At 42.5% G+C, this 12,555-nt stretch overlaps 1 protein-coding gene across 2 annotated transcripts in view; it reads left to right on the top strand.

Moving 5' to 3' along the window:
* tbc1d22a (TBC1 domain family, member 22a) overlaps positions 1-12,555 on the top strand; it is a 133,532-nt gene that overhangs the window by 59,109 nt on the left and 61,868 nt on the right. For both annotated transcript variants that reach the window (XM_031284838.2, XM_031284839.2), the window contains exon 10: positions 8,827-8,933. In XM_031284838.2, the coding sequence (XP_031140698.1) occupies positions 8,827-8,933 (107 nt within the window). The remainder of the gene's footprint in view (positions 1-8,826; positions 8,934-12,555) is intronic.

Genomic DNA, 12,555 nt, shown 5'->3' with positions numbered 1-12,555 from the left:
GTAATGCTGCGATGGCGGTGTGTGGTGTTTTGGCTTGCATCATGCCTTTGTGCACGAACGCACACTCGTGCACAAAGACTCACACACATTGCAGATATGTGAGCATGTTTGAAACAAAGCAGTCACACACAAAGGCACTCTCACCCATGCACACACACACAGGATCTGGACACTTGCATACCATGTCCTCACAGACACTTACACACATATTCGTGTATGCATCAGCACAGAATTACTTCTTCAGGTGTCTCTCTTACCACTCTGCATGTCGACTGCCTGTCTGTTTAAACGTGTCAGCCGCCATTCATAATGTCTGCTTATTACTGTTTTTCTCTTAACTAAGCCTGCAGATTACACACACTAATGACTTAATGGACTGATCCTTCACTTACATCTCAGGAATCTTTTCCTCAGCTCCCAAATGTGTCTTGTACATTTGGCAGGCAGATGTACTATGTCTTGAGTGGATCTTACGTGATTAAAACATGTTTATATGTGTCTTTACAAGGACACAGCCTATATAAAGTGCTAGTCAAAATGACGCATGCACTTTTAAACACCTTTGTTAAAGGAAACCTGAGTGTAACCTGCGTATGAATATACTACATAGAGGTAGAAGCACTTTACATGACCTGAAGTAACAGTTGCGAGGCAGTTGGTTACGTAAATGTAATTTAAACACTATTGTAAGTACCAATCCCTCATAGAGACACCAAAGCAGAGTAAATCCCACCCACTACTCCATTAAGAGCACTTGAGTTGTAGCCAGTGTTCCACACCACATGTAACCAAGGAGCCACAAACACAACACAAACCAATGTAGAACACAGTATAAAGAAAGTAATTAAAAAATGCGTTCTTTTATTACCAAGCTAATGGTGCTAAGTACTTAGTACTTTTAAAATCACACAATGGCGTGTTTATTCTATTCAAACAAATCTTAGTAACGCTTTACATATGCAAAGTGATGACAACAAACGTGCATTCAACCCTATCTTACTTGACAGGCTTTTCTCAATGTTTTGTGGCATACTTAGAGTAATTTCCAGTGTTTTTGCTGGACCAAAGTAGGGCTTCAACGAATGATTTTTTTTTTTCTCAAGATAATCAATTTATTATTTACTGTTTGAAATGTTTGAAAATAGTGAAAAATGTCCATAGGTTCCCAGCACCAAAGTTATGTTTTTAAAGTGCTACTTTTGTCCGACCAACAGGCCAAAACCAAAAGGTATTCAGTAACAATTATAATAAAAAATCAATATGAATCACGCTCACCTGGATCCTACACTTCCCATAGTGCAACTTCATTGTTCAAAGATAGCTATCGTTTACCTCAGGCTAATTAATAAGCTAGTAAGTGGCGATTTTTGGCAGCCAGCCTTCCAAAAGATAGAACAATGAAATTAAATGTTAACCGATCATTAACCGTTGACCGACGAGCAGGAAATGGAGTCTCAGTTCACCTGTCCGGGAGGCTCTGACACATTTTCCGCACTCCGTGTCCGCGGACAGCTGTAGGCTTGTACCGGTTAATGTTCTGTGCATTCACAAGTCCACAGCAGCCCGTGGCATTTATGTCCGAGCCCGTCTCCACCGCCTCCACCTGCAGGTTGTCAACTGTGTGGTTTGGAATGAAAGGGAGAAAACAGGACAGAGTAACACGGCGGATATCGCTCATATACTTTTTTTTTTGGACGACGTAGTTAAGGCGGCAGGCGTCTTAGCTGCAAAGTGCTGCGGGAAACCCTGGATAACCCTGATGACATCATTCAAATCTCTCCACGACTCCTCATGAACTTCATTGTGAAATTGGTGGAGTACACCTTTGAATAATCAACTGATAAATGTAAAGCAATCTAGAACTCTTTGGGTAAAGAGACCAATTGCTACCTCATGTTTTTATGTCCCAACTTTTCTATTACATGCCAACAGTGTTTTTCAGAATGCTCCTGATCAGGGCATGCTTGCAGTGGCTATGAATCATAAGATCTGTCAGTATCTGTAGATCCAGCTATGATTTGTACTATTGGTCGCCAATGCCCACTCCCCCTTGCGTACGTATGTTAGCACTGTGGAATTAAGCTGCGGAGGAAAACACAAAACACATCTCATCCCAGGCAATGTCTCTCTGGCATTGCCATGGGTACACAATTGTAGAGCGTGTCGCCAACTGCGCAAATGTTGAATCGCACGTTTCTCACACACACACACACACACACACACACACACACACACACACACACACACACACACACACGCACGCACACACTGTTGTACAAACATCCCACAGGCCAATATGAGGGGTGGTGATGGGGAGGAGTGTAGTGGGAATAGAGATATTGGCAGCAGAAGCAACAGTTAATGCGATGCGGTAGCCTTACCCAACATTACACACTTTAAGCTTCCTCATACAAGACACCATCTTACCTCGGGGCAAGTGGATCATTATGTGTCTGCGCATAGGCAGATATGGTATTAATAGCTGTATTCAATTTGATGTCAAGGACTTACATTATCTTGCCAACAGCTGTGGGGCCTGCTGTTTGATGTATGGACACACGGCTTATAGTGCAGATAGTGGGAGATGAGAACATTGTTGGAGTGATTGTGCAGATTTTATGGCCTAAAGCGTTCCTTATCACTGGTGAGGCTGAAGTTCAGTGCTTTCAATGATTAAGCTTAGTGGTGTACTTTGAAGAAAAACCTTGTAACTTCTAAGAACTATGGAATAAAGACACTGGATAATGATCCCATTCATTTGCCTTTTTGGAAAATAGACAGACTTTAGATAAGTTTCTTTGTCATGACCCAAAAGAAGAAGGAAAAAAAACAATTATTCCAACTTTCACCTTTACCCATATCACTTCTACCCTCTCTCCCTCTCTCTCTCTCTCTCTCTCTCTCTCTCACTCTCTCACTCACTCACTCACTCACTCACTCACACACACACTCTCACACACACACACCTACACACCTACACACACCTCCAGCTGTCTATTTTCATATCTTCACATCTTGTTTTGCACACAGCCATAATTCTATCCTCGTAACGCTCTCATCTCTCACCAGGTTTGCCAGGTTGACTCTCTTCTTAATTATCCAACAGTATGCATTCCACCTCTCTGGAAAATGTTCATTCAATTCTCATTTATAACAGTGTTATCACACTAATTGTGCTACGGTGGGAAAATCACTTTTTTTTGTTTGCTGCAGAAGCCCTAGTGAGAGATGGAGTGGGGGGGGGTTCGTCAGAACAGCCGGGAGCTGGAAGTATTGTATGTCTAACGTGTCTCATTTTTAAGTGCCAAGCCTTGGGCTGTGTCACTTGGGTGCCATTCTGAAGGTGGAAAGTGGATTGTGACATGTTAGGAGTCAGCAACTAAATTGTAAGTCATTAAATCCATTAGATTTAACGTGAACCACCCCTGTAAATTATAAGTAATGACTGCACCACTTTGTGTGATCTTATGAGCTTTCGATGAGAAAATTGTGTTAAAACCAATAGTGTTCTCTCTCTCTGGCGGTCTACAACTCAGGTTTGCTTGTGATTAATCTGAACCAACAGAAGGTTGTCAAACAAGACTGTTTTTTATTGCCAATTGCTGTCTGTAAAGACACACTCACACACACACACACACACACACACACACACACACTTTATGATTACATCAGGGTAAACTAGCTCATTTATCATTTTACATCACATTACGTTGTGGCCCATAGTTGTAGAGGGCAGATGGCAGCGTGTGTGGTTGTGTGTGTTGTGTGTACACGTGCACGTGTCTGTGTATGTAGGCACCCACACTCGGTCTCTGGAGGTGTAACCTGGCTCTGCATGCCAAGCTGTGCCAAGTGCTCACAGCTGGCAGCGACCAAGCAGTTGGTCTCTCTGGACAATTTGCCCCCTGCGCCAGGACAAACAGGAAATAAGCCCTGGGGCCTGGCAGGAAACTGGCTCTGTGGCCAATGGGAAGAGAGGTGAGGAAGGGAGAGGTGAGGGGGAGAGGAGAACAGCTTGGAGAGGCAGGGTAGCAATAGCACCAGAAGAGATGTCAAATGGCTGTATGAGGATGTAGGAGAAGCGGAAGAAACGGGAGGAGGAAGAGTAGAGAGGAAAAAGCATTGATCTACTAAAAGAGAAATCAAGAGTCTTATCAGAGGAAAGTCGAGGTATAACAAGAGATAGGGGCGACAGATTGATGGGGGAGATGAGATATTAAGTGGCAGAGCTGAAACTATGTCAAGAGAATAATAGTTCACCTTAGATTTGGGTTGCTGGAGAAAGTTTGGATTCCTAAATTATACATTCCCCTGCATGAATAAAGGATTTGGGGGTGCTTTTTCCTTTAAAGAAGTTGTATGATGATTCTCATCCTTCAGGCAAACAATTGTCGCTTTGTAATCAGTTTGAATTTTGCGAATGTGTTTTCATAGTTATGTGTGCATGCATGTAATGCTCCTTTGCTATGCCTTCGTGTGTGTGTGTGTGTGTGTCAGAGTGAGTGTGAGAGAGAGAGATATGGGTAAAGGTGAAAGTAGGAATAATTTTTTTTTTTGTGTGTGCACGCTGTGCTTTTCTGCCAATTTGATCATAAAACGGCCGTCTTCAGAGGCCTGTGAATCTCTGTTTGGGCACAGACATGAAAGTTTGTAGTTGTCGGCTTGTCTCTCTTCTCCCGCGAAGGTGAGTTTGTGTCAGACCCGCTTTCTCCTCCTTTGAAGAAACCGAGAATATCATTTGGCGAAAGGTTATTTTGGAGGCACATCGCGCACAGAAATAAAGCCACTGAGACTCCCATTCTCTGATGTGGGGCTCACTGAAGCTTGAACTTCCAGAAATTCCCCAGGTTCTTATTTGTGAAGCATTTCTACTGAGGCACGGATCATGTCCCAGACATGTATTGTCAGCTGGTCCTTAGTGTGAAGGCACTGCTCCAAAAGTAATCACCAAGAGAATATCTTGAAGCAATTTCTACTGAGGCATGTATCTAGTGAAAGCAATTAGCAATTTCTTCTTTTGAAGGCAGGTCAGCTGAGACAAACGGCCTGTTGAGACATTCAAGGTGGCCTAATGTTGCTATTTTTTTTGTTATTTATGTTACCAAAACACTCCCTAGTTTGAAGGTGGTTCATGGAAACTACTGTTCAGCCACAGGCTATTATATCATCAGACATTCACCACACAGGTTTGATTCTTTTATCCTTGAAACAGTAAACAGAAAGAGCTGTCTGGACTGCCTGGCAATGAAAGTAACTAATGACCTGAGCTTTGACTGTTTTTAAGCATTCACCAGTGTAAAGCCGGTTAGTGGGGTTAGCGTCAGTTCCACCAGCGATCACAGAGGGCACTGTTGCCTTGTGATCCAGCCACACTGATCCAGTACAGGCACTCCCACCACAGGGCCCCTCCTCCTCTTAGCCCTTCCTCTTGTGTGTCCTTGTTATTGTGATGAGCTTTGCCCAATTTCAGTACGACCACTGGACTTCTGGAAGCTGTCCCTTCTAATCTGCTCCAGAGTCAAGGTCTAGGTTCGGAACTGAGCCAGACAACAAGGCTTTAGCCATGATAAAGACTGATTTGAGACTTTCGGATACTCATGGGTCTCTCCGCACGCCAGGAGCAGTGGCATTCTCACCACCTTGTTAATCAGCAACGACACCATGAGGATTGCCAGTCAGCCTGTTTACAATTCATCTTTTCAACTACACATTTGATGGCATGAGAGAGAGAGAGAGAGAGAGAGAATCACTAAAAACTGACTTCCAATTGGTCAGATGGTGGCTACTTTTGTCTCTGTGCTATAACAGCTGCTCCAACACTACATTTAGCTTTAGCTGCTTATAGTCGACTGCGGCCTCAATTCAATCCGAGGAGAAATATCGTGAGTTTTCATCCCATCAGCTGTCTTTGCTTTTCTGTTGTTGATTTCCCTCCAAAAATTGGATTTGAAGAGATTATATCTATGTGTTGGCAAGAATAATGGCTATTATGTGTAGCCTGTGGCTGTATTACATTTTGCTTTTCGCATTGCTTGTGTTTGTATTGTGGTTAGAAGGAACTACACTGATATCTAATCATAATCCAGCCCCTGACCACTTCCATATCTGGTATTAAAGATCTGGTAGCTATGTGAACACCTTGATCTGTCTGGGTGCGATAGGATGAAAGATCTCACTGAAATGAAGGAACCGTAGCGCCTCTGTCCGGTTTCAGTCCGTCTTCACCTGACTTCAAGCAGACAAGACAATGATGAGAGCTCCTGCATGGCAGGATGTTAAACAAGAGTACACACACACACACACACACACACACACACACACACACACACACACACACACACACACACACAGCTGTCTGTCTGTCTGTCAGACTGAGCATGCTCATTACAACTTTGACAACATTCCACTGGGGTTGCCAAGGATACCAAGCAGTGCTGCCAGGTCCGGTAGATGTGTCTGTGAGTGTGTATTAGGAATGCAAAAACGCATACAGTAAATACATAACTCCATTTTTTTAGTAATATGACCACACACATAAGCACACAAACATTCCTTTTCTCTGTCCCTCTCCTTTCTCTCTGTAGATCATTGTTAATAAGTCTCGTCCCATCTCCTCTCCACTGGCTGTCAGTGGCTTGTCAGAGGCCCGTCAAAGCCCCTGCAGTCCGTCACACCCTGCTGCCATTAATGACATCTGATGACACCCGCTGTTGAAGTCACCTGCTGGGGATGACTAGAAATTCAGGGTGCTCGCAGCTTGGAAATTGTTTCTTCTTTGCAGTCTGCAGTGTGTATAACATACCTGCAAACTAGTCGCTTTTCGGCGTTTTGAATGGGAAAAAGACATCACACGTGAATCGTGTAGATTCGAAGAGTTTTTATTTTGGGGGGGGAGGGTCCGAGAGTGGCTAATACGCCACCGGTGCCTTAACGACCATTCTCTACCGGACTGAATAGCAACGCGGATTTCGTTGCCTTATTTAGGTGCCACTTAAATGCCTACGCTTCTCTCTGATGCTCCGAAAACCGACGTTAGAAGGAACGGAAACATCGCCGCACGGGACGCTAGTCAACACTATACCTGACAGCAGCTAACGTTAGCCTACCGTTAGCTAGCAGCTGGAGTAAACCAAGGGGGTAAGCTTCGCTTCAGAGCTCGAATCTCCTCCACTTTGACAGCGAATAACTTTACATCTGAAGCGTTTAAAGACTTTATTTGTCCAATTTGTCCATTGTTTATTTCTAAAGAAACACAACAATGTATAAAAGGCTCCATTACCTTGTACCTCACGTTATGGCTCCGTAGTATATGTTTTTGTAAAAAATAGGCTAACGATTTTGTCATAACCACGCGACTTACTGTCGCATAGTAGAGGAATTACCGTATAGTACAGGAGAAGCTTGCAGGCAGTTTGGACTTACATTAGCTGTTTAAGTTTAATTACTTATGTTAACTAGCATTTTAGTTATCAATAATTAGCCTGTGTCCATGTTATCTCCTTACATATACCTACGCTCTCCTTCTCTGCAAGATTGGGAATGATTGAGATTTCTCTTGGCACAGCTACCAGAAGACTTCCAACTTTCAGACACGTTGCTCACGTCACATTTACGTCGTCTCTCTCAGTTGGAGGCTGCGCAGTAACGCTCAGTGCTCACCGGAAAAGTGCTTCTAAAGGCCTTCACTGGTCTCCGTCCAGAGCAACGGGATCTGTTGGTCCATTCTTATATACAGTCTATGGAGTAAACACGGTTAAAATGCTGACAGCTAAACGGTGTAAAAGTGTGTCTGTATTTCACTGGAGAGGATTCTAACAGTCTGTAGCTGCTGTTGTCTGAAAAACAACACAGATGTTGCATTCACTTGAAATTTGCCTTGCCAGCCTCGTGCTGCATTCAAAGTTGTAAAATACCCTTTTCCCATCCTGTGGTTGTTTTTGTTGTTTAACAGGAATGGTTACTGGTGAAATAAGTTATTGTTATAAGTTATTGCTATTCCTTATTATTGGTATAAGGATGTGTCCTAACCTAATTCTGCAGCATTTATTTACAGACTATCTATCTTATAGCCCGTCTTACTTCCTTCTTTACTTTTAACAATTGCCTTATTTTGTATAGCAGTTTACATTGAAATCCAATTTAAATCATACAATGTGAACAAATACCAACAAAAATAAAGCATAACATGATAGAATATAGTCAAAAATAAGATAACCGGTTATTGTGCAGTATAAAGGCAACTCTTTAAGAGGTGAACAAGTTCAAAGACGGAACAAAAGTTGCATAATTTCTTATGTTATTCCTAGAAAATATGTCAAACACACTCACTGTGTCTGCAATATAAAAAGTACATATTATGCTGGAGTGTGTGACTGGAGTGTGCTGAATGTTCAAAATAGCCATGGAAAACGGTTGAACTAAGGGATTTTAAAAGATGGTAATCATTTGACTGCTCTGTTTGTTTGTTTCTTTGCACACGCTCAGCCGCCACACAGCCGCCATCGCTTCATCCCTTATTCTTGTGCTTCAGTTTGTCAGCATCTTTATTCCTTTCCGTGCATCTCTTTCATAACCCGCCACCCTTGCATCAACCCTTGCTCCCACACTCCCTATTGAATGTGTCCTCCCTCTGCACCTGATGTTCTTGTTCACCTGTCTGAGTGGGTGGCTTTATGACGGAGGCCGTGCCGTTAGAGCTGAAGTGCTTTCTGTATCTTTGTTCATTCTTTCTCTCTCTCCTTCCACCTGTCTTTTTCCCTCTCTTCATCTCTTTCCCCTGCACTGTTTATTTCTAACTCTATCTCTGTTCTCCTTTGTCTTCTCTAGAGGAAGAAGTAGAAAACTTTGACGTGTCCAGTCTCCAGGAAGAGGCTCTGAGGAACATTGAGGCTGACAGCTTCTGGTGCATGAGCAAACTGCTGGACGGCATCCAGGTAAGAGAGAGAGATTGTGTGTGTGAGAGAGAAAAATAGGTTGTCTTAGAACAAACTCTGATCAAAAGGCCCTCATATGGTTTTATACTTTCATACCAGCATACTGTAAATGCTCAATCCTCCCACTCACCCCCTCCCCCCTTCTTGATTTCTCTGTCCACGCTTCTCTTCTCCCTGTACATTTCTTTTTTTCTCTTCCATGCTCCTTAAATACTTTGTTTTGTATGGATCTATGCTTCTCTGATCTGGTCTTAATAGAGATAAGTGTTCCCTTCGCTGCCACTTGTTTACCTCAGCTCTACACCTGTTTGCACTTGGCAATATAGTAGGGGTGGTACGGTTCATGAAAAAACATCCGAACCGCTCGGTTCGCATGTCTCGGTTCGGAGCGTGTGTGCGTCGCACGGTTCGTCAGTACACTGTTAATGTGCACTAACCACTTACTGCCGTAGTGCCCACTTTCGACACCTATGTTAAAACACTTACTGGAAACGACGAGGGGGATGAGCGTGACGAACGCAACACATGGCAGCTGATTGGACGAACGCGTCACGTGGTTCTTGCTGCTCCCGAATTTCAAAACCGACTCTAATGGCGTCTCGTTCTGAATACGATCTCATATTTTACGAAAATAGTTCACCGAAAAGTGTTTCTGAAAACATTTTAAGTGAGAAATAGGCCATACAGTTGCTGAATCTGTCAGTTTTTTTGATCGACAAAGGTCAGCTTAAAAGATTTTTGTCAGATTTTGAGAGGCGCCTCAGGTGGAGTGTGGAGTGCTGCAGGTCACATCACATGCAGAAATGGTAAGTGGGAGAGATAAGGAAGGCTGCCCGGAGTTGGAGGATGCACCAGCGTCGTATATAGTCTGGTGTGTGGGAACATTTTGGATTTCATGTTACCTATGATGACAGCAGAAATAAAACAATAGATAGAACTGCCACTGTGTGCATGTATTGTGCAACATGCATTCAATATGCTAATTTTAGCTATATATCATATGCTGAAGTATATTTCTGGAGTGTTAAAGATTAAAAGAAAAAATAACAAGAACCGTACAGAACCGAAAACCGTGACCCTAAAACCGTGATACGAACCGAACCGTGGATTTTGTGAACCGTACCACCCCTACAATATAGCAAGTACAGTGTCTACAGTTTTATATGTGGTGGGTCGGATGATAACCCAAGGGTGAGATCTCCCAAACACATAGGCCATTGATCTGAAACGGTGAGCTGATAGTGGCTGGAAGCTGTGTACAGCTGCACACTGAGGTCTTGATTCTCAGTGGTATTAGCAGCATAAGCAACTGTTTAACATTACAGGGAATGTGATTCCTTGGTTGGTGTATCAATCTGGATTCCGAACAACGTTAAGATAAATGGTTTCTTTCTAAAGCGCTTTAGCTTTTTACATACACGTACTTGGACCACTTTTACATATTTCTTATGGACAGTATAGTTGAGTATACACACTCCTTGAGATCACACTGCACTGCATAATGTGCTTAGAAAGAATCATGTTGGGAAAATGAAAAGTAAATGTCTCCACTTGTCTGTCATCTAAAATTTGGAAACTGGGATCAGATCACTGCTGTTCATGAAGCTTTTCTGGTCACTGAGCTGAATAGAGACAGGGAAACCTGGCTAAAATGTATATACGGTAGGCTTTCCGCAGTAGGATGTGTTAGCGGTGTTACAGTGCAGTTACAGCCATACATCGCTTTCATTACTTGCCCACCGCCCTCACGACAGGTTTTTAAATATATAAGCGTCCACGTTCAACCCAATGCTAATAGGGAATCTGATAACGTTAATGAGGCAACCTGTAAACTTTGAATGTGGCACCATATGGAGGCAACGATTGTCTAGATTGGCTTTGCATCGAAAGCTTGCCGGAGAGGGCAGAGATCAAAGTAAGCGTTCTACAGATATTGAGCGTCACTGATGAATATCTTTTCTTACAAAATGTCCGGTTTGATCGGTAACATCTGTGTCGTCACGAGTTTAACTGGTGGGAAAATTTGCTCGCTTGGCATGCCTAATATACAGAAGCATATGTGCTTATAAGCTAAAAACTCAAACAAACCAACAAGCCGCGCTTTATGATGATGTAAAATCACTTGAGCACCGACAGAAACCACCCTGACAGCTTCCAGTCCTCCACGCTTCATTCAAACTGTACTCTTTCACCATTAAATTATTATTATTTCTTAGTGCGCAGGTGCATGTGCTGCGTATGTTGTATCAAAGTCATCTGGACAGGCAAGGCCAGACACCCAGGTGTTAAGGTGGATATATACATGCCCACCTTGCCATATATATATATATTGTATATCTAAGTTATGCGTAAACACAACATTAGTGACATGTCGACTCACAGTTACCTAGATATATTTATACCCTAAGTGCTTGTAAAGAGTATGTGAATACATGGGTTTTGTTTATTTTTCTGCACAAGTCTATAGTCATTCTATAATGAATGAAGTTCAAGGAAAATGCCTTAATGCAAAATTTAACAAAATACGTTTTGAGACCTTCAGTGCCAAATACTAGATTAGGTATCTTATTCAAAATATGTAATAGCATTTTACTGGCAGTAATTAAGTTTCACACCATAAATGTAATCCTTGTCAAGTGTGTAACAGCAGTGCCTTCTCCATTGAGGAGTTGTTAATGTACATAAATAATGCAGATTGGATTGGTGCTAGATAATCAATTCTATGCACAGTGTTGAACGTTACAGTGTTCAGTTGGTCTGACATTCCCGTTAGTTGTAAAGCCTGCAGGACTTCTCGAACACTGTGCATTAAGTACGAAGCAGCTTTTCTGTGTGGGTTTAAGAAATGTGATTGCCTTGCATATTCTAAAGCAGGTCTGAGTGTCTGGAGACCAGATAATTGCATACAGACAGCACCAAACTTCATTTTGTTCCATCATTTCTTCCCAAACCCTTTTGCCCACCAGCTCTCTTAATCGACCTCGCTCTCAGCGGTCATGGTTGAGCCATCTGTCAATTCTAAACGTGCCTGCCTGGGCTGGTGGTAGATTTGCCCTCAACAGTACAACTGTTATCTCTCTATGCTTATGATTAAAAGCAATAGAACGGTTTCTACCTTTGTACTGTAGATGCTATTTGTGCTCTCAGGAAACATGGAGAATGTTGTTTCTCATCATAAAGCATCAACATTCTTGCCACATTTTGGTACCCTTTCATTGACTGTTAATACCAGAAGCCAGTTTGGTTCTAGGCCTGCGTATCCCCTGTTGTGCCTGTGACAGTGTTTTAGCACAGCTACTCTAATCATTGTTTCCTGGGTTAGAGAAACACCTGCCAGGTCTCCCCCGGTCCGGTCAATGACCCTAATCTAAAGTTACTTAAGAAAATGGCCACAGCAGTTAGTCTTAAAATGTATTGATGAGGCAATATGCTTATTGTTGAATGGAAATGATTGTTTCAGAGGTAAAGGGAACCCTAGGGTATCTTTATGGTGAGGTGAAGTTTTAGTGAGAAAAGAGGGTTTTATTACATAATTTTTGTTAGTTTACATTGTTTAATACACCTGTGAATTAAAAATTCACTTAATATCGAGAAACTCAATATATTGCCTCGCCCTACACTA

The sequence above is a fragment of the Sander lucioperca genome, chromosome 20 (genome assembly GCF_008315115.2).
Source record: "Sander lucioperca isolate FBNREF2018 chromosome 20, SLUC_FBN_1.2, whole genome shotgun sequence".
Classification (NCBI taxonomy): Eukaryota; Metazoa; Chordata; class Actinopteri; order Perciformes; family Percidae; genus Sander; species Sander lucioperca.
This window is presented reverse-complemented; position numbering and strand designations above follow the sequence as displayed.